The following is a 22,495-nucleotide window of genomic DNA, read 5'->3' on the forward strand; positions in this document are numbered from 1 at the left end:
GTCCTGTATCATCTGCCCCCTTTCCAGCCTCAACACTGCATCCTTCCCTCACCCCATCTCAGCACCCCTCTTCTAGCCCTTTCACTCACCACGCATCTCCCAGCCCCTAAACTTCTACACATTCTGTTCCATTTGCATGGGATGCCCTTTCCACCTCCCCTCCCCCCAGTGCAGTTAACTCCAACCTGAGCATCCTTCACAGCTCAGCTGAGATGTCACTTCCTCCAGGAAGCCTCTCTCAACGCCAGTTCCCGGGTCAGGTCTCCTGGTTATAGGGTCTCCCAGTTCCATGTATCTCTCCTACATGCTCCATCCCCACAACAGCCTTCGCCACAGATGCTTTATACTGGCTTGTGTGATTATTCAACATTTGTCTCCCCACCAAATGGTGAGATGTGTGAGGCCAGGACCTGTGCCTGTATTTGCTCAGTATTGAATTCCCAGCATGCTGCACAAATAGGCACACAATAAATTGTTCAAATTGAAAAATAAGGGTTAAGGAATGGTGCACTCTGTCTCCGCCTTGTGGCAGCAATTGGCATTTTGAAATTGGCACCAGATCTCCAATCTTCCCACTCCCTAGGGCGCCTACCCTTTTGCCAAGACGCCTCCCTCACCCTGATGGCTTCACCTGACCTCAGCCACCAAGGGTAACAAACAAGAAGGACCTCATTATGCTTGTGGAGGACTCTGGAGTCAGGCCAGGTCCCTGGGACTCAGATTGTTCCTATAGCTGGTGGAAGATCGTTTTCAAAGCCTACAACCCACCAAGAAAACCGTTGCAGAATCTAGGATGTTATCCCATGAGGACAAAGTCATGTGCACCAGGTCTTGAGAATGGCCAGTCCAGTCTTGGGCCCTCTTCACCATGCCCCTCACACCAGCATCACTCCAGAGAACCCTCACAGGACTTAAGCCCATCTCCCCCATCCCCATCTTCTCTGTCCCTGGACCCACCGCCAGAGGAGGCCTAGGGTCAGAGAACACTATTCTTACTGCCTATCCCATTCCTGGATCTCCAATGAGCCCCCGTGTTACCAAGGCCCAGAGTTTGGTCTTCCAAACCTCCAGGTCTGGTGTCTGAGGGGGATCTAAGGCGGTCCAAGACACAGTGAGGACCAGCCTTGCAGAGATGTAGTGCTGATTGGTCCAGATTAACCAAAACCAGGCCCTAGACCCACAGAATCACAGGGTCTATGCTCCCTACTTACACTTTCTTAGCTCCTACTCTCAAATTAGCTGAATCTGGCACCTACCCAACCAATCCCCTAACACCACTCTCACTGAGGAGGTCACCATGGCCTGATACGTTAAACACAATAGTCACTTGGGTTTGACCTGACTGGTTTGCTTTCACTCTGTCCCTCCATCTGCTGTTCCTATTTAGTCTTTGTCAGGTTTTTCTTTGCCTGTCCCTTAAACTGGAAAGTCCCAGAAGCTGTCTCATCACCCCATTGGCCTCATTCCCCATCTCTGCTGATAATAGCCTTCTTTTCTTCATAGACCAGGGTCCTGAGGCCTGCCTCCTGGCTACCACCTCCAGGACATCCTCTGCCCACCCCCATTCACCAAGTCCCCCATTGCCCTCAGCATCTTCCCTAACCTGTATCTCCTTCCTGGTCCTGCATCAGATGGTTCCACAGTCCCCACCCCTGGCCAGAGCCCTGGGCCTCATTCTGGATACCTTCCTCCCCCACAGCCCTTTAGCTCCATAACCCATCCATTCAGCTTCCTCTCTCACCTACCCCCTAATCACCTCTCTCACCTTTCCCCCAGCCGTGGCCCGGTCCTGCCTTGTCCTTGTCCTTACCCACCTTGGCTTCCCTCAGGCTCCTAGCTTCGGTTTTCCCCTCTGGTCCACCCTCTTCACGATAGCTAGAGAGATCTTCCTAAAGCCCATTCCTGGCCCTGGCCCTGGCCCTCCCCTGCATAGAACCCTCCATGGCTCCCCAGTACTATCATCAGGCCAGAGTCTGAGCTCCTCAGCCTGGAGCTCCTGGACCCTGCTTGCCCCTCCTGCCTTACCTCTACCACCGGACCCCCAGCGTCTGGCATTTACTAAGTTCTTGCTTGTGCTGGGCCCTCTGCCTGGAACAGCTTTCTCTTTGCTCTTTGCCCAATTATCTCCTTCTGATGTCATGCTCAGATCTCATCCTCCCTCCAGGAAGCCTCCCTGACCACACCCTAGGCTGAGTCAGGCACCTTTCCTGGGCTTCCACAACCAACCTCCGAGGCTTCCCTCATCACCACATCTCTGATCACAATGAACTTTCACTGTCTGAGCAGGGCTTGGGGCCATCTAAGTCACCCAGCACAGGGCACACACAGAAGGCACGCTCTTGTCATTCTGTTGACTGAATGGATGACCGCCCTCAGCCTCATCCCAGGAACTTCAGACAGAACAGAGTGGGGGTCTCTCCCCAGAGGAGGCCTTCCCAACTCCAGACCCCTGCACGATCCCTCCCCAGCCCCCACAGACAGAGACAAGGGCAAGGGCCCAGGCCCAAGCTTAGAAAAATAGGACTTTCTTGTTGTGCCCCGGTGCCCCCGACACCCTCCCCATCAGAGTTTTAAAAACCGTGAGCGATTTGGTGAGTCTGAGGCCAGGTCCCACGGGGCGCCTGGGTCCTCCCACCCCTGGGGCCAGAAGGGCCGTGGAGGTGGGCCCGAGGCTAGGGTCCCGTGGGTTCGTGGCTGGGCCTCCAGGGCTCACAGTCCAGCTGGACCACGGTGTGGGCCCTGGGCGCAGCGGGCTCAGGGGCGGGCGGCGCCGGCGTGGGGCCCAGGGCGCCGTTGGTCTGCGAACAAACGCTGCTGACGGGTGCAGGTGCCTTGGCCTTGCCCGGGGGCTGGCCGCCGTGCACCTTGTAGCGCATGAGCAGCACGAAGATGAAGACCAGTACCGAGGCCACGATGACTCCGCCAAGGGCGATGATCATGGTGCCGCCCAGGAAGGGTGCGTGCGGGGCCCCGCAGGGCCGCAGCGCCGGCTCGGTGGAGAAGCGGGCGCAGCCCACGGGCCGCGTGGCCGTCAGCCCTGTGGCGCCGTCCTCGTACACCGCTAGCACGCACAGATCGTAGGTGCGGCCCGACGCCAGGTCCGACAACAAGAAGGAGCGGCTGTCGGCGGGAATCATCCTGGGGGGACAGGCAGGCGGGGTCAGGTCTCTGGCTGCCCAGGCCGCACCCTGCCCTCTGCCCCCACCTCCCCGCCCCCTCGCTGGTTGGCAGGTTTCCCCCCAGCCCGCCCTTCGCCCCTGAGCTCCTGCCCACCGCTGCCCCAAATTCCCTGGTCAGCCTCTTGCGCGATAACCGATATAACCCATATAACCCATATAACCCATCGGCGGGTCTTCTTAGCATCCGGGCGCCTGCCGCTCAATCCCCTGGTTTAATCTCCTCCTAGCCCAGTGCCCAGATTCCCTCCAGGGCCGCTGCCCACCGCATCTCTGCTCTGCCGCCCAGTTTCACCGCAGCCTCTCTGCCCCACCTCCCTGAGGTGCAACTTTCCCTCCAATACCACCTCCAGGTCTCCCGCTAGACCCCTGCCCACCTTCCCCAGTTCCCGGGCCCGCCTCTCCTTCAGTTGGGGCCTGATTTCCCTTTTCCAGCTGCCCCCTTATCCTCAAGTGTACAGCTAGCATTCCCTCCTCGGACCGCCTGAACCCCCACACGGCTGCTGCCTGCCTTCCTTCTCCCCTGCCAGTGAATGTCCCCCCAGCCCCATCGCCTTATTATCGTTACTGTATCTACAGCCAGTGAGCCCTCAGCTGATTCTGCTCTCATGAAACTGATGCGCCTCAGCCATCACAGCTGATTTTTTCTCCCTGTTGCCGTATTTCTTCCAGCTCCGATTCCCGAATCCTTTTTTTTTTTTTTTTATCTCTGTTGCCTGGTTTTTATTTATCCTTACCTTTCCCATTTCCTTTTATCCTTAGCACCGATTCCACTTTATTTTCTCTTGCAGCAGAGCACCCTGCTGGAGATTTAACTTGTTTTATAATCTATCTTATTCCTAAACTGCTTTAATGAGGGAGTTACAGGGAACTCTGTGATTGTCTCTGAGAGGGTGGCTACCTAGGAGAGCATTTGTCTCATCCCCTGCCAGGTAATGTGGGCAGGCTTTGTGGGATTTTCAGGTGTGGGCCCTCCATGGAGCCTACTCCCCCTCCAGGGAGCACTGCCATCTGAAAAAGGCAACAGAATAAGCTTGCTAGATTTCCAGGACTGAAAAAGGAAATCAACTGATAATCTCTTAAGGTGTGGGCCCCTCAAGAAGGAAAGGGGACCCAGGTACTGGATTTATAGGGTGTACAGCCCAGGTGTTGGGAGGCCCAGTCCTCTGCAGCCAGGCCTCGGGGACTGCACCCCTGGCCTCGCCTGGCAGTGACAAGAGCGAACAATCCACAGCCATCCATGCAAGGTTAGACTTGGGTGAGAAATGTCAGCAGCATCTGGGTCAGAGCCACCACTACTGACCACATGTGGCCAGACACAGCAGATGTTCCAAATGCTCTCCAGCTCGGGGGCAGAAGAAGTATTGACCACCTCTCAGAGTGTATAAGCCCCAGATTTTTTTCTATTGTTTGCAACAATTAAATAGAGAAGGGAATCACTAACAGTGGGTGGGTAAATTCAATGTTCCTAGGTATAATTTGACTTAGAAAATCAAAAATTGAGACGTCACCATATTAGAACTCTAAACATGTGGAGCAGTTTACAAACTCGAAGCCTGATCTCTGTTCAGCCTCCTCCCTCATTTTCCTTCTAACCTCTGGTCTGAATTCCTTTGCAGCACGGGCCCCCTCATTTCATTTTCCCCATGAACTCTCTACCTTCCCGTTTGATCTCCTTTCCTTCCCGCAACTTAGCTTACATCTAGTCCTAGCCTCTGGAAACACCTGGTTCCTCTTTACCTTTATATTCAGTTTGCCTCCAACCTGGCTCCCCCTCCCCATGATTAGCTTTTTACTCTTCTGGACTGATTACTTTTTTATATCTGCTACTATTTACTTGTGCTGCCTTATTTCTTTTTATCACTACTGCCAGATTTCTTTTACCTTCTCTGCCTGATTTCTTTTACTTTTGCTGTCTGATTTCCTTTGTACCCTTCCGCTTCCTTTCTCAGCTGTGTTGCAGCCTGGGGTGTCAACAAGATGTATCTTCAACCCTCCCTCCAACTCAGTCTGCCACCCATGCTGCCCGCTGCCTGGACCCTGCACCTGTAGACGAGGATGTCGTCGGCTGAGCTGTTGTACTGGATCTGGTACATGCGGATGCCTGGGATAGGCCGCTGATCCGGCCACTGGACAAGAGCAGCGGTGGCCCCGTGCTCAGTCACCTGGACACCGCGGTCGGGAGGGGGCCCAGTGTCAGCTGCCTTGGCGGAGGCAGAGGCTGAGGCTGAGGCGGCAGAGGGCGGGGTGAGGGCATCAGGATCCCCGTCCCGCGGGGGGTCACAACTGGTGCTGTTGGCTAGCTGGGGAGGTGGGGGGGGACCCACAGTCAACTCAACAGCAGCGGTGGCCTCGCCAGCAGCATTGGCCGCAATGCAAGTGAAAATGCCACCATCGCCCGGCTCGGTGACCAGCAGCTCCAGCGTCCCGTTAGGGAAGGCACGAGCACGGCTCGAATTGCCCACCAGCCGGCCCTGGGGTGACACCCAGCGCACGCGGGGCTCGGGGTCCCCCACGGCCCGGCAGCGCAGGGCAGCTGGCCGGCCCGCAGGCACCGCCAGCGGCGGGGAGCGGTGAGTCACCACAGGGGGCTCGCACACGAACTCCTCCTCACCCACAGCCCAGAAGTAGCGGCCACCCAGAGCCGGCGGGGAGGCGCAGGCCTCCAGGTCGTCCTCCCGGGCCAGCCGCCGCAGCCACACCAGCTCGCAGTTGCAGTGGAGGGGGTTCCCGCCAAAGGCCAGCACCAGCGCCGAGGCGGGGGAGCCGCGGGGCCTGGCCAGCAGCGGCAGGCGGGAGAAGAGCGGGTCGGGCGGGATGGTGGTCAGGCGATTGGAGGTCATGTCCAGCCGTGCCAACTTGTGCAGGCGGGAAAAGGCGCCGGCGGGCACGGAGGCCAGCAGGTTGTGGTCGAGGCCCAACGTGTTGACGTTGCCCAGGCGGCCCAAGGCCTCCCAGGGCAGCTGCTCCAGGTTGTTGTAGGACAGGTCGAGATCCTCGAGCGTCTCGGCGCAGTCGTCCAGGGCACCGGCCGCCAGGGCCGCCAGCTGGTTGTTGCTCAGGATGAGGTGGCGCAAGTTGACCAGGCCGCGCAGCTGACCCTCGCCCAGCGAGGTCAGCCGGTTTCCATCGAGGTGCAGGGCGCGCAGGGCGCGCAGGTCAGCAAAGGCGCCGGCTGCCACGTGGCGGATGGTGTTCCGCGACAGGCTCAGATGCAGCAGGCCGGTCATGTTGGCCAGGTCGCGGCGGCGCACGGCCGCGATGAAGTTGTCCGCCAGGCGCAGCTCGGCTGCCCGGCGGTCCAGCGAGGGGGGCACGAACAGAAGGCCGGCCCCCGGGCACAGCACACTTAGGGGCAGCGACTGCGTCTGGCAGCGGCAGCGGCGGGGACACGGGCTGGCTGTGGCTGGCTGGGACGGAGACGAGGCAGGGGCCAGCGGCAGCAGGCACAGGAGCAGTGGGAAGACGGCCATTGCGGGCGGGGGTGGCCTACAGGGAAGAAGGGAGGCATTAGGGCAGGCGGAGGCCAGAAGAGGGGTGCCAGAGGGCATGAGGGTGGCTCAAGGCCAGGAGGGAAGGTCACGGTGGGCTGAGAGCAAAACAGTTGAGTCAAAGATGGTCAGGCAGAGGAGTGGGAGTGGTCAGAAGGATCAAAAAGTAGAGGAGATGGTCAAAGACTCAGAGGGAGGTGTCGTGGAGGGACAGAGGGAGCAGAAGTGAACAAAGACTGTCAGAGGAAAAGGAGGTAATTAGAGATGGTCAGAGACAGAGGACCTGGGAGGGTTGATCAGTGGGCAGAAGGGAAGCCAGAGGGCTTTAAATGTGGTCAAAGACACGGTGAAAGATGGCCAGAGAGAAGAGGCGGTCAGTGAGGTGGGAATGATTAGAAGTCGTCAAACATGACCAGAGAAGGGAGGTGGTCAGAGGTGGTCCAGAAGCTGAGAGGTGGACAGAGGAGGGGACATGGTCAGGGATGGTCAGATCCAAGAGAGAGATGGTCAGAGATGGTCAAAAGCCAGAGAGGTAGTCAGATAGAGGAGGAAAGGACGGACATGTCAGAAACAGTTGGAGATGAGGACAGCTGTTAGGATGGTGGGTGCCAGGAGAGGTCATCAGAGGGAGGAAAGGCAGCCAGAGATACTGGAAATGATTAGAGAACTCCAGGGCTCAAGAGAGACAGAGAGAAGAGAGGTGGTCAGTAAGGGTCAGAGCTGGTCGCATGGTCGTAGACTGGCAGTTAGGATAGGCAGAGGGAGGGGGCCGAGAGCAATGGGAAAAGATGGTCAGAGGCAGGCCAGGGCTGAGAGAGTCAGGGGTGGGCAAGGGCAAGAGGGCTAGTGGAAGATGATCAGAGAGAGGTAGGGCGGACAGAGATGCCAAAGGTGGTCACTGAGTGAAGCAGCAGACAGAGGTGGCCTGGGAGAGAGGCGGTGGATGGCAGTGGCAAAGGTGATCAGAGCCAGGAGTGGTGAACAGAGATGGTCAGCGACAGAGACGCTCAGTGAGAGGAGCGGTGGCCCGGAGAGGCGTCTGGAGACGGTCAGATGAGATAGGTGGTGGGAAGAAACTGGGGAACAGAGTGAGAGATCAGAGACCTGGAGGTGCCATCAACTGGGGAAGAGGAGGTCAGAGAGGGGCAGTGCTGGTCAAATAAATGTCCAGAGAGTACGTGAAGCACAGCAGGAGCTGGAGGCAAACCCTTGGAGGAGGGGGGCGGGATATCTGTGTCCTGGGCAAACCCCACGGGTGCCCAGGGGGACCTCGTCCTCACTTACCTCCACCCCCAGCCCCAAAGTTCCTCCCAAGTCCCTCCCCACCATGGGGGTCCCCCAATAGCCTTACCTGAGCTGGAAGCCGCCCCAGGGAGCAGAGTCCTCAAGCTCCAAGGGGTCAGGGGTCAGGGCTCTGGAGGGGGGGCCTGGTCATGCCTTCTCTGTCCCCAAGGCCTCTGTAGAGGGTCTGTGTTGTGTCTCAGCCCAGATCTGTGGCCATGGAGTCTCTAGACCGACCTTATTACTTGGGGTCTTAGATCTCTAAATACAGGGCCTCTAGGGTCCAATTGTAGAGACCCAGGCTCCAGTTTGGGTTGATCAGAGCCAGTGTCTCCTAGCTCTGGGCTTGGGATACTAAACAGCCAAATGGAGAGCTGAGGGTCTGAGTCTCAAGCCCAGTCCTGGGATCCGATACTGGGGTGCTGGGTTCAGATATTGGGGTTCCGAGTCAAGATTTGGAGGTCTCTAGCTCTCAGTTTCAGCATTCGGGTCTGCAGCAAGGACTTCAGGCTCAAACAAACCCAGGTTTAGGCCCCTTGGAATGCCAGGGTTCAGATCTTGGAATTTGAGGCCTAAATCTCAGGGTTCAGGTCCCAATTAGTGGGTTCCAGTTACAGATATGGGAATCTGGTCCCAGATTTCAAGGTCCCAGGCACAGCATTCAGAGTTCAGTTCCAGATTTGGGGTTTTAGATGCGAAATCTTGAGGTTCAGGCTCCAAATCTGGGGGTCCATATTCCAAGTCTTGGGGTTCCCGAGACTGATGTTGAGATTCCAGCCCCAGACACTAGGTGTTCGGGCTCCAGGTCTTGGGGGTCCCAGCCCCAGATCAGGGTCTCAGGCTCAGGTTTCCAGATCTCTGGATCCAATCTCAGGGTGCAGGCCCCCGGTGTCGGGGTGCGGGCCCAGGGTCTGGGGCGGCGTGGTCCCGGCTTGCTTCCTGGGCTGCGGCGGGGGACTGGCCGGAGGGAGGGGGGCGGATGCGGTTGGGGGGGGTGGCAAGGCAGCCCCGGGGGCCGGGGTGGGGCGAGGCCTGGGCGAGGACAGACGGACAGGCAGGGACACGCGGGGTGGAGGCACCGCAGCGCAGGTGGGGGCGCAGGGGGGAGGGGCCACGCTCAGAGACCCCTCCCCCGCCGGGGCCGGGGCGGGGGCCGGGCGGGGGCCGGGCAGGCGGGCCGGGTCCGGGCGCTCCCGCGGCCTCCTCGCCGGGAACCCAGGGCCTCGCGCGCGCCCGCGCTTAAAGGCGCAGGCCCCGCGCGTGCCCGCGCTTAAAGGTGTAGGCACCCCCCTCAAAGGCGCGCGTCGGGCCCCACCTCTCTTGGAGCGGCCCTGGCGTTGCTTGGGAGAGAAAAAAAAAAAAAAATCCTTGGATACAGAGAGACACAGAGACTGAGACGAGGAGACACTCAAACTGAGAGACAAAAAATGGGCAGGGTTAGATGGAGAGACAAGAGTAGAATGAGAGACGCAGAGAGAAAGACACGCATTCAAGGAGAGATGGAAATACACAGAGACGGTGGGAAACCCAGAGAGAGATAGACAAGGACAAGACAGAGACAAAGACAGAGACATAGAGAAAGTCAAAGAGACAGAGACACGGGTGGGCTGGGGGCTGGGGGTGGCAGAGACTGAACAGGGGCAACTCATCTGTGAGGATGGGTATGTGTATTTGTGTGTGTGTTCAGTTCTTTGCATGTGGCTTTCCATCCCAGAGCCTCTGGCCCCCAAGCCTGTCACCTGCTCCTTTGCCTCAGCACCACCTCCCTGGGATGTCCTTCCCTAGGTGGAGCTTCCTTACTTGGACCCCGCGCAGCAACAGGCCTGATCTTTCAGTCCAGAGAGGAGACTCTGCTCCTTCCCAAGCCTCCTTGCCCTGGCTGCAAGGGAAAACTTGGCTCCCAGAACCTGTGCCCTCTGGAATTACAGCTAGACCTCAAGATGCACTGGATGGATATCCCATGGGGGTTGGAAAAGATAGGAAATGGGACAGAGGCAGGGGGCTGGACAGATTGACCCAGAGGCCCTACAGAGGACTCTGACAGAACTGTACTAACACAGGACTCATCAGGAGTGGGGCCTGCCTGTCCTAACCATTGTGAGAGGGTAGTGGAGGGGAGGGTGGAGGGTTCCACATGTTTCCTGGCACATGGTACCAAAGGAAGAGGGATGTGTGTGGTGGTCTACAAGCCTTCCCTGGGAACTTGGTTATAGCAACATGGGGAACCTGATAACTTTGGGACCCCCTGGTCTGAAGGGAACACAGTCTTGCTCTTTGGTCATGGCTCTAACCCTGGGGGAAACTGAATGGTCACATACCATCCCCAGGGACACCACCCTCCTTCTGAGTAGAGGAGCAAAGCAACCTTGTTGGGTGTAGGAACATACATGCACATCACCCTGGCATCCCTAGCTCTGCTGAAGGTTTCAGAACAGACTTTTGGCTCCTTCCACTCATGTGTATTGAAAAATTGCAGCTAAAATTAACTCAGCTCTAGGGCACGCCTTTCCAGATCATTAGCAAAGTTCATCAGTGCTTCTGGCCCAGCATAGTGGATAGTGGTTACTCAGACACTCAGAAAAAGGCTGCAGAAGTCTCAGAGATACTACAGAAGTGGTGGAGGTGGGGAGATAGAAATACCTAGAGACAGTCCAAGAGCAAATTGGGATTAGAATTCAGTGGAACTGGCTGATTTGGGGGTGACCCCAGGAAATGGGCAAGGGATTGGGGGAGAATGAGGCAAGGGAGGAAAAAGTTAACAGATGGTTCAGGTGAAGAGCAGATTACCCCCCTGGGCAACAGGGCCTCAGTTCAGCTGGGGAACATTAAGGAACCTTGTAGAACACATCAGAATTATGGTTCCTCCCCTTCCTCCCCCGCCCTGCAAAATTTCTCCCCCTGCAGCCACATTTATACACTAGCTCTTATCCCTTTGGGTGATGGCTGTCCTTTGGTGGGAGGGGGTGGTACTGGGAGCTATCTGAGATCTGAGGCAGAAGAGCAGAGAGGAATGCCTCCCATGAACTAAATCTGCTGTCCTCACACTTTATGGGATCACCTTGACTATAGATCTCCAGGCCCCAGTCCCAGAGTTTCTGGTTCAGTACTTCTAGGTGAGATCCAAACATTTGCATTTCTAATAAGTTCCCAAGTGATGCTAATGCTGCTGGTCCAGGGATCACACTTTGAGAACCACTGGGCTAAACCAAGGACATCTGCAACTTGCATGGAACTGTCCACTATAGCTGTGCCAAAAGCGGCAGAGGGGGTTTGGCATTCTAAGTGCGTGCCAGAGAAACCAACATATTTAGAGACATAAAGAGGGGTTCCGAAACAGAGAAGGGCAAAGATGCTAGTTCAACATTTGCTGTAGATCTCTGGCCATGGTTGTGTGCTAAATGACGCTGCAGCAGAAGTGTGACCAAGGCAGTGTCAGGTCCTGCTTTCACTTAGCTCAAATTTCAAAAGCAAAACAGATAAAGCTCAGAGTGCTCAGGGCTGGGCTGGAAGAAGCTTGGGCTAGACAGCCTGGGACTGTCATGACACAGGCCCAGGCCACAGTGGCCAGGGTGTGATAAGGGACATGCAGAGCAAAGTAATTAAGGGTTTTGATGGCAAAGCACAGGCCAGAGTGGTCAGGGCTCTGATGGGGGAATCAGAGGGGTATGGGGTCCAAATGGCAGAGTCCAACCCTTTAAGCACACCCCCCACCAGCCCCCAGTCAGGGAGGCTTCCTGGAGGAAGGGACCTGTATGCTGAGACCTGAAGGATGAGCATTAACAAAGCAGGTGGGCAAGGGGAACCTCTGTGTTGTTTGTGTGCCCTCATGCTACAGCATGTACAGCCTGGGGGTCCCTGCAGTGCCTGAATAGTACCGTGCGTGTGTCTGCATGTGCTGTAATCCCTCATTAGCTCCTGCAAGGGGGTCCTGGTGGGATGGTGGTTTGGGGGGCTCTGCTTAATTGCTGCATTTACTTAATTACAACATCTGGAGAAGGGGACAAAAGCAGTGGAAAGAACCACGGCAGGAAGAATGAAGTTGAATTGCCTGAGAGCTGAGGGGGCCTTAGGGGGAAGGGGACTGCTCATAGGCACACGCAGAATCTGCCTGAATATACACAAATACACACAGGGGACACATCCATATTCATACATGCACATCACGTACTCAGAGGCTCATCAGAACAGAGGCACAGCAGGCGCATGGAACACATATACACCTGCTTCACGTTCACATACAGGGGACACACACAAGTGCACACTTAGTCACACACACACATGCACAGACTCACACTCAGATGTGAGTGATCATATGTGTAGAAGCACTCTGCATAGATTCTCTCTTGCATGCCCGTGTGAGCCACACTCCCACACATATACTTAAACATTCAGGAAGCCATATCAAACACCTGCAAGGGATAGGTACACACACACAAGTGCGTTCACACACGCACATGGACATTCAAATCAACGAAGTCAAAAAGTCACTTTATAAATTTAGGTCCCTTTCTACTTGGGGTTTGAGAAATGATGGATGGACGTGGTGTCCCCTTATCCTCAACTAGTACCTACTAACCAAAGTCCAGCCAGTGGGGTTCATTGGAATTAGCTCAGCTTTGTAATTAGCACATGAATTGGTACTGAGGACTAGGAACCCACTTTGATTTTTTTGAGAGAGTGCATGCGCATATGTGTGGGGGGTGAGGCAGAGGGAAAGACAGAAGCAGAGTCTCTATTGAATGGGGAGTCTGACACAGGACACAGGTCTCCATCCCAGGACCTCAAGATCATGACCTGAGCCAAAGGCAGATGCTTAACAGACTGAGCCACCCAGGTGCCCCTAGGAACTCACTTTAAAGGTTTAGGTCTGGGATCCCTGGGTGGCTCAGTGGTTTAGTGCCTGCCTTTGGCCTAGGAGTCCGAGGATCAAGTCCTACATCAGGCTCCCTGCATGCAGCCTGCTTCTCCTTCTGCCTGAGTCTCTGCCTCTCTCTTTCTCTGTGTGTCTCTCATGAATAAAATCTTTTAAAAAAAGATTAGGTCTGAAGGCGCATTCCCATATGGATGGGTCAAAAGAGATGGACAGGAAGATGAGTGCTTGCTCCCCAACCCAAAACATTTACACTAAAGACCCTAAATCAGACCGATGGGTTCCAGGCAAACACTGACTTCTACAGGGCAACCACAAGATCCTGTGTATGAGGCTTTGCTTAACTATGGTGGAAGACCTAACGCAACCCTCAGGGTCTGCTTTAATGACTTCCAGCTGTCAGCCTGGAAGAAGACTTCCATAAGAACATGAGGGAAAGTTTACATTCCTGCAAAGAATGGAGGGGAATATACTGATAACTTTAAATCAGTAAATATGGGCCACCATATGAAACTGCTATGTGAAAGCCTGAACACAACTGAATATTAGAGGTTCATTTCACAGAATGACAGGGGGTGCTCGGGGTTTCCTGATATCAGGGATCGGAGGGGAAGGGTCAGAGTATCACTGAGTATAATGTCAGCTACTGTAACAAAGAACTCCCTTGATTTCAGTGACTAGATACAATAGTTGATTTCTTGCCACAGGTGTCCTGCTTGGTTGGCAGCTGTCCTCCATCTGGTGACTCACACAAGCAGACTTAATCTTATGCCTCCATTATTTTCTGGGGCTCAGAATGATCTGCTTCCACCTGGCAAATGGGAAGAGATGGGGTGGAGAAGGTTCACAAGCTTCTTAAAAAACTTGGCCCAGAAGTGACCTTCTATAAACTTCTCTTCTGCCCATATTTTATTGGAGAGAACTAGTCACATAGCCACCCTGGATGCCAGGAGGGCTGAGAACTTATTCTCAGGCTGGGCAGCTTCCTCCCGGACACAATTATGCAGAGTGTATGGATTATAATGGACCCAACATCAACCACCACCAGACCCACAGCCTCAGGGGAGGCAGCAGGAAGAGGCAGTCAGATCTCCTTCCATCCACTACACCAAATCCTGCTCCAGGGAGCTGTCTCAGCCTCACCCTGACCATCCACCCACCAACTGTGGGCCCCTGCCTTTGGGCTGAGTGAGCACAAGTTTGACTCCTTGAGGGCAAACTGAATCTGGCTTGATAAATAGGTTGATGCAGAAAGATGATGGTAAGTGTCCAACATTCTCTTCCCAAGCATTTATTAAGCCCTCACTATGTGCCAGACCTGATGCTGGGAACATACCTGTGAATCAGATACAGTCCAGGCTTTGGAATTTTGTCTCCTCTTAAGGTAGAAAGAGAATAGGTAATTTCAGAACAGTGGTCGTTGCTGTGATCATTCCATTATGAACAAGATTGGGAAGAGGGAAGGAACAAGGAAGTCACCAAGGCTACCTGCCTGTGCATGATGGTTGGGAGTGGAGGTTCAGTAAAGGGATGAGGGTAACAATTAAGGAGGAGGTCACCTGGCCCAAAAGAGGGTAGGGCTTTCTGGGTGTGAACATCATCCCTGTGTGCTCAGATCTGTGTGTTAATCAGAAACCTAATGATTCCAGCTTCTAACACAAACTCCTGTTGATTCAAGTGCTAATCAGAAATCTGATCTCTGTGAACACCAACCCGTGCTGATTCATGTGCTGCTTATAAATCTATGCTGATTGTAAACTCTGTCTTGGAGCAGGGCTAAATCACAAGTTGGGCAGGAACACATAATCACCAATTCAAAGAGATCCACATGCTAATGGCCATTTTGAGTTGATTCATGTGCTAATTACAATTTAGGGATAATTTAACAGAGTGATCAGAGGGGGTTACAGTCACAGTGAAGAAGAACGCTGACCCAGAAGCCTGACAGCCTAGGTTCATATCCCAGCTCTTGCCACTGACCTGCTGAATTGATTTGGGGCAAATTATTCCCTTCTCTGGGCCTCCACTTCATTTTTGTAAAGGGGGTGGGGGTCTGATAGTATCTCAAATGGCTGTTGGCAGGATTAAATGAGATAATTTGTGTAACAAGGCGTGAGCAGTGCCTCGCACATCAGTACTTCCTCTATAAGTACTAGCTGTAATAATAAGGGTAATATACAGCCAACAGCTAATATCCTCATTTTACTGCATCTTCATAGTGGCCCTGCCTCCAACTCCTTCACCACCACCACACTTCCTTGGTCCCGGTCTGGGAAAGCCCGTCTTCTGGAAAGCCGTCCCAGTGTCCCAGGGCAACCCTCAGCATCCCCCAGCCGGGGGTGGGGGGGGTGGGGTGGGGGCCGCTCCTACCTCTCTCAGCCCTATTCTCAGGTTTGGACATAACCGCTCCGCCGCCACGTGGGGGCAGCAAAGCACCGCCCAGCCGCCGCGCGCGCTGTGCATTGTGGAGCATGTAGTCTTGTGGGTGCGTTGAGCGGCGGTTCCAGCCTCGCAGGCAAACTGCATTTCCCAGAAGGCCACGCGACACCCTCTGCCTCACCTTGCTCAAACCTGGCGGCTGAGGTCTCGCCCCCTCAGAGAGCGCGCCTGCGGAGCGGCGCGGGGGATTGTGGGGGGTCGGAACCGGGCCCCGGGCGCCGAGGAGGGGGTGGTGCGCAGGCGCGGGTGGCTGGTCAAGCCCGAGGGACGTCAGCGGGTGGGTGGGGGTCGCTCTCCGGTCCCGGGAGTGGCAGCCGCTTTGAAGCCGAGGGCGTGGGCGTGGGCTGCGCTGGCGTCTCAGAAACTGCGAGACCCCCACCCCGCGCATGCCCTGGAGTCCGCTCCTCCTCCTGCGGCTCCTGAAGCGCCTGGATGCGTCTCCCCCGTCAGCTCTCCAGCCTGTTCCTGGCGCTTCAATCTTAAGAAAAATCCCTTCCCTTTCTTTTCTCTCTTTTCCTTCACTGCTATCCCTCTCCCCCTTTAAAAACAAGAAACCCAAAAAACCCCACTCCACCGTATTATGGTAATTCAACCATGCACAAAAAGAACAGTGTAATGATGCCCCAGGTACCCATCACCTTTCTTCAACAATTATCAACGTATGGCCAGTCTTGTCCTATTTTTTCTGCCTCCCGCCCGGCAGAATTAGTTCAGAGCAAATCCCAGACAGACATATGATTTTATCCATAAACACTTTTATATGTATCTCTAAAATACAAATTTCTTTAAAAGAAAAACCCACTTTATCACACTTACAAACGAATAACTTAATTTTAGCACACAACTTGTCTCCAAGTCTCCCTGTCTTTTTTTTTTTTAATTTTTTTTTTTTTATGATAGTCACACACAGAGAAAGAGAGGCAGAGACATAGGCAGAGGGAGAAGCAGGCTCCGTGCACCGGGAGCCCGACGTGGGATTCGATCCCGGGTCTCCAGGATCGTGCTCTGGGCCAAAGGCAGGCGCCAAACCGCTGCGCCACCCAGGGATCCCCAATCTCCTTGTATTATAAATATCCTAACTGTTGATTAGTTCCAAATCAGAATCCAAACAGGATCTACACATTACATTTTGTTGGCTCTTGTTTAAATACTTTATTCCAGGGCGGTTCCCCCTTCCTCTCATTCATCTCGCAGTCTGATTTGGCTGGTTGCATTTCTTGGTGTCCTTTATTATGTTCTTCTGTCCCCTGTAGTCCTGCAAACTGGTAGCTCTAGAGGCTGGGTCAGATTCAGGTTTAATTTGGGGGTAAGTAGATGTCGTGGGTGATGCTGAGTTCTTCAGTCAGGAGGCACATAATAATGTCTGAATGTTTCTTTTGTGTTTGTGATGTTAATATGTAATGTTGGGTTTCAGTGTTGTCAGCCCGATCCATCCATTAGAGTGACACAGTCAGATTTCGGGAGGGAAGTTCTGCGTGCTCTCCCCTCCATCTCTCTCCTCAGTTTCACAAAAAAAAAAAAAAAAAAAAAAAAAAAACCAACCCACCACCAAACCCAATACTTTTGTGTTGCTAAATCTCTTCCCTGTTGCTAAACTTAAGAGGCAATTCTCTATCCTTAACACTGTCCTGCAATAACACACTTATCCCGTGCTGTCCAGTATGGTCACCACACAGGGTATTTGAAGGTTTAACTAGTCCTAATTAAGATGTGCTGTGAGTATAAATACACACTGGGATTTCATGTAATTTATTCATTCATTACCATTATTATTTTACTTTATTATTTATTCATTTATCATAAGTAATTTTGTAATAATACCCCCCCCCAAAATGAATGCAAAGTATCTCAAGAATTTTAAGAACATTGGTAACATGTTAGGGGCTCTTGGGTGGCACGATCAGTTAAACTCAGGCCATGATCTCCAGGTGGTGAGATGGAGGCCAGAGTTGGGCTCCATGCTGAGCAGAGTCTGCTTCAGATTCTCTCTGCCTCTGCCCCTCCTGTTTGTCCTCTCTCTCTCTCTCAGATAAATAAATCTTTAAAAAAAATTAAAAACATTGGTAACTTGGGATCCCTGGGTGGCGCAGCGGTTTGGTGCCTGCCTTTGGCCTGGGGCGTGATCCTGGAGACCCAGGATCGAGTCCCACGTCGGGCTCCTGGTGCATGGAGCCTGCTTCTCCCTCTGCCTGTGTCTCTGCCTCTCTCTCTCTGTGTGTGTGACTATCATAAATAAAAAAAAAATTGGTAACTTGTTGAAATGATAGCATTTGGGATATATTAATAGCACAATATATGACAAATATTTTATTAAAATACTTTCACCTTTTTTTTCTTTTTAACTATGACTACTAGAAAATTTTAGTTTATTTTTAAATTTATTTAAGTAATCTCTACACCCAATGTGGGGCTTGAACTCATGACCCCTCAATCAAGAGTTGTGTGCTCTTCCCACTGAGCCAGCCAAGTGCCCCTAGAAATTTATAAGTGACACAAGTGGCTTACATTATATTTCTATTAGAAAGCATTGTTTTAGACCTAGTGGTTTTCAAAGTGTGATCTCTGGGTCCGCAGCAGCAGCAACAACAGCAGCATCATATGACAACTTGTTAGAAATGCAAATTCTCTGTTGCCCTAGACCCACTGAACTGGAACCTCTGGGGACAGGACCCAGCAGTCTGCATTTTAACAAGTCCTCCAGACCACCCCTGTCTGAAAACTCCCTTTCTGGTTCCTGTGACGCAGTACTCTTCCAAACCCATCGGCTTCCCACTGCTCCACTGCTAACACCCTGGTCCCAGCCCCATTCAGCACCACCTGGATTGCCACAATTGCTTACAACTGGTTTCCCCGCCTCTAATCTTGTGCCCTTCTTAAAGTCTCATACTACACCTTTAGAGGAGGGGTGTCTTTCAAAAACATAAATCAGGTCATATTACTTCCCTGCTTCGTTAAAAGCTTCCAATGGCTTCTCATTGCACTTCCAGTGAAACCCAGGCTCCTCCACCCCACATCGTCCTCCAATTTCCCTTTCACTCCTTCCGCCCCAGGCAGCCCTTCCAGATGCTCCTCACACACTCCCAGCTCTTTCCTGGCTCCAGCGGGACTTTGTGATGGGCATTCCCTCTTCTGGGAACATGGGTCTGGCTCTCTTGTCCTGGATGTCTCTCGGCTCAGATGCCTCGTCTCAGTGGTGCCATTGTGTCACCCCCACTAAAGCCTGACTCCCCCACAACCACGTTCACACAATATCACCCACCTTTCCTTCTGCATGGCACATTCCATGCAGTTTGTGTTTATCTGTCTCCTCTACTATAAGTAACTATTCCTCTTCAGTCTCTCTTGTGGCTTCTATCTACTCTGAAGCAAGAGGACCATTGGCGTCCACAGCAGTCTTGAGTCCTGGCTTCTACCATGTTGGGGTATCTGACAACATGGAGCCCACTTTTCTGCTTGGGCCCAGGAGGCTGGAGCTGCTATACCTGCCAGGGGCTGTTGAAGATACAGCTATTAGAACAGAGGGATGTTAACTGGTGGAGGTGGTTATGCACCAGATAGAGCTGGGGAGCCATGCAGGAGCCAGTGAAGCAGTCAGGCCTTAGCAGGGGGAAGCCACTGTCACTCCAGGCTGGAGGAACAAAGCGGGGAGGTGGCACCAGCAGAGCCCAGAGACAAAATCACCTGAAAGAAGCTGGAGACCCAGTGGGATTGTCTAACTGGCTGGAGCTGTGGGGAGGCACAACCACAGGGAGAGGGATGGAATGCCATGGCCTCTTGCTCCCATTCTCCAAGCTCCTGCCACTGCTTCCTACTGAACCCCAGGTAAATCCAGGTAAAGGGGGAGACTGGGAACTGTGGTGGGGATACAGGCAGAAAGGGGAGGATGACAAACAGATCTGGGGGCAAATACAGCCTAGAGCAGCACAGCATGAGTTCCCTGGTAAATGGAGGTCCCCGCCATGCCCTGCTGTCCCACACCAGGCCCCGGTCACTGACTTATATCACATGTCTGGCTGCTGTAGGATTAGCATTAGGGTAGAATTTGCAACCCCACTGTTTCTGTTATCTTCTGCTGCGTAACAAATTATCCAAAAATTAAGCAGCTCAAATCAACCATTTTTTTTTCCCTCTGACTTTATATGGATCAGTTCTTCAAGAAGGGCTCAGTGGAGCTGTTCTCACTTGGTGTCCATCAGATGGTTGAAGTCAGATGTTGAGTGGGGCTGGAGTTATTTGAAAACTCCACTGGCCTGGGTGGCCAAGGTGGCTCACTCACATAGCTGGCAGTGTTGCTGACTGTCAGATGAGAGGTCAGCGGGCTGTTGACCAGAGCAAATACACGTGGTCACCCCAGCATGGTGATCTGACTTGGTGGCTGGTTTCTCCCAGAGCGTGTGTCCCAAAAGATCCGGGCAGAAGCTGCCTGGCATTTTCTGACTCATGTGAAGTCGCATAGCATTGCTTTTGCTGCTGTCTCTTGGTTGGAGCAGTCACAAAGACGCTCAGGTTTAAGATGAACCTAAATAGATTCTGCTCCTTATTGTGAGGAATCAGTGGCCACATCTTGCCACAAAAAAATGTTCTTTGAGGTGCTAATACACATTTATTCTTTTCCTTGACTCTAGACATTCTCCTGCGGTGAACTTCCCCATTACATTCTGGTGGCTGTGATGCTCATCTGCATAACTGTGACTCCCAGCCCTATTTGCAGCCCAAACTCTCGATGTACAGAATGGCTCCAAGGTGGGTATCCCCCAGATATTGATTGAGGTGTCCAACGCCTCAGAATATCTGGATTCAGATAACTCAGATTCCTAGTTGCTTGTTGAGACTATTCTTCAAGACAAATGCCAGATTTCTTACTGAGGCATTCAGGGCCCCCATCATTTCCCATTTTAGGGACCCTGATTTGACTCCAGCCTCGTCACCAACTAGTTTCTTACCTATGTACCTTTGTACACGCTCTTCCATTGACTGTGTCCTACTCATTCTTAAGACATAGTTACCTTTATTTGAAGCCTCCCTGAGCACTTACCCTCTCAGGTTAGGAGAGACATCTGCCTTAGGGCCCCAGGAATGGCCAGAGGCCATTTATCCACTGCATTTTAGGAGACTGCATCTGTGAGACTCACCATTGCATCTGCTTCCTGCCTGGCCCTTTTGGAAGGTCTATAATGAACAATTTAAGGGATTGTGGAAGTCAGTTATTCTAAGATTCCTAAAGAACTATACCTTGCTATTCACTCTTATGTAGTCCTCTCCCTTTGAATCTGCCTTGGACATGTGACTTGTTTTAACCAAAAGAAGTCACCCCCTGCCAGTTCTGGTCTAAGCCTTAAGCCTGGCAGCTTTTGCTTTTGTGCATTTAGAAACGCTGAGCTCCCTGCTGGGAAGACCACATGGAAAAGTCACATAGAGAGATTATGTGGAAAAGCCACGTGGAGAGCTGAGGAAGGCAGCAGGTGAGAATATTTTTTTAAAGATTTTATCTATTTATTTTATTTAATTTTATTTATTTTTTAAAGATTTTTTTATTTATTCGAGAGAGAGAGAGAGAGAGGCAGAGACACAGGCAGAGGGAGAAGCAGGCCCCATGCAGGGAGCCCGATGTGGGGCTCGATCCTGGGACTCTGGGATCATGCCCTGAGCCGAAGGCAGGCACTAAACTGCTGAGCCACCCAGGCATCCCTTATCTATTTATTTTAGAGAGAGAGGGAGGAAAAGTCCCAAGCAGACTCCGCACTGAGAATGGAGCCCAAAATGGGGCTCAATCCCACAACCCTGAGATCATGACCCAAGCTGAAACCAGGAGTTGCACTCTTAACTGACCTGTGCCATCTAGGGCCCCAATCTGTGACCCCTGTCCTAGCTATCCCTCAGCCATTTGAACTTTTCTTGAAACTCCAGAAATGTAAGTAAAGAAGCCCTCTTGAATGTTCTAGCCTTAACTGACATCATGTGGCACAGAGATATGCTTCACATCTCTGGAGCATGGATCTCGGCTGTGTCCTATTCAAATTCTTGAAACAAGGTGCAGTGAGCAAATAATAACATGGTTGCTGTTCTTTTTTTTTTAATTCTTTTTTTTAATTAATTAATTTATTTATGATAGTCACAGAGAGAGAGAGAGGCAGAGACACAAGCAGAGGGAGAAGCAGGCTCCATGCACCGGGAGCCCGATATGGGATTCGATCCCGGGTCTCCAGAATCGCGCCCCGGGCCAAAGGCAGGTGCCAAACCGCTGCGCCACCCAGGGATCCCATGGTTGCTGTTCTAAGCCACTAGTTTCAGGGTGTTTGTTAAGCAGCAATAGCTACCTACTATAGGCTGAGTTTCCTATTTATCTGTGGGCCTCACAGAGGAAAGGGGCAGAATGTTATTCCAACATAAACTCACCACCCAGGTTAGGGCTGACATATTGTATGCATTCATTTATTTGCTCATTCTTTCATTCACTCATTTATTCTTTCACTCTTTCACCAGATATTCACTGAGGTATTCACTGCCATGTGCCAGGCTCTGTTGTAGGTCCTGTAGATACACCAGTGATCCTCTGGAGAAGGATTGGGCAGCCTGAGTCCAGAGCCTAAAAATGCATGTATCTGTTAATTCACCATTTACACTTCTAGGAATTTAGCCTTTGGAAAGAATCCAGCAAGTAGGAAAAGATTTCACTAAAAGGATTTTCATGGCACCATTTTCTAATAATAACAAACACACATAAACCAGAAACGAATTGGAAATAATCCCATGTCCTACTAACATTTGACAAAGATCCACAGGATGTCATTTGAAGATAAAAGGGCTCCTTGGAAGAGGAATGTGGGAATGCTGGCTCGGATGAAGTGAGATGAGCTACTTTGTTGCAGGGATTTTTATCAGCATGCAAAGTCCATGATAACTCTACGGGACCTCCTGGGCATTTTTCCCCTGAATTTATTTGGTCAGGGAGCCTATATCAGTTAGCTATTGCTGTCAACTGTCATGCCATTTCCTTCTTCAGCATTCTGTTGACCACATCTGTTCCCAACACCTGCTCAGATTCAAGGGCAAGGGAAATAGACTCCACCCTTTGAAGGAAATTGCTGGGAAGTCAGATGGCAAAAGGCAGGGAGACAGAGAGGGGTGAAAAATTGGAGCCAGTTTTGTAGTCTTCCAGAGTCTTTGCTTCATGGAATGTATTAGATAAGCTAAATTACTAGCTAATGTTAACCAAAAAACCCCCAAATTTCAGTGGC

General features: G+C 52.4%; 1 protein-coding gene across 1 annotated transcript; it reads right to left on the bottom strand.

Moving 5' to 3' along the window:
* Positions 1-1,827: 1,827 nt before the first annotated feature.
* LRFN3 (leucine rich repeat and fibronectin type III domain containing 3) lies at positions 1,828-9,080 on the bottom strand. The gene is made up of 3 exons (XM_055309427.1): positions 8,019-9,080; positions 5,223-6,665; positions 1,828-3,138 (listed from the first exon to the last, which is right to left on the bottom strand). The coding sequence occupies exons 2-3, from the start codon at positions 6,647-6,649 to the stop codon at positions 2,673-2,675; spliced, it is 1,893 nt and encodes a 630-aa protein (XP_055165402.1). The 5' UTR covers positions 6,650-6,665; positions 8,019-9,080; the 3' UTR covers positions 1,828-2,672.
* Positions 9,081-22,495: the final 13,415 nt, after the last annotated feature.

This window comes from Nyctereutes procyonoides, unplaced genomic scaffold, assembly GCF_905146905.1.
Source record: "Nyctereutes procyonoides isolate TBG_1078 unplaced genomic scaffold, NYPRO_anot_genome, whole genome shotgun sequence".
Taxonomy (NCBI): domain Eukaryota; kingdom Metazoa; phylum Chordata; class Mammalia; order Carnivora; family Canidae; genus Nyctereutes; species Nyctereutes procyonoides.

What these genes read in the sequence shown, in the direction of transcription:
- LRFN3 (XM_055309427.1), bottom strand. Translation starts at nt 6,649, where the DNA reads ATGGCCGTCTTCCCACTGCTCCTGTGCCTGCTGCCGCTGGCCCCTGCC. An exon ending in GACGACATCCTCGTCTACAG is followed by an intron (nt 3,139 to 5,222) that starts GTGCAGGGTCCA and finishes CTGTCCCCCCAG; the next exon opens with GATGATTCCCGCCGACAGCC.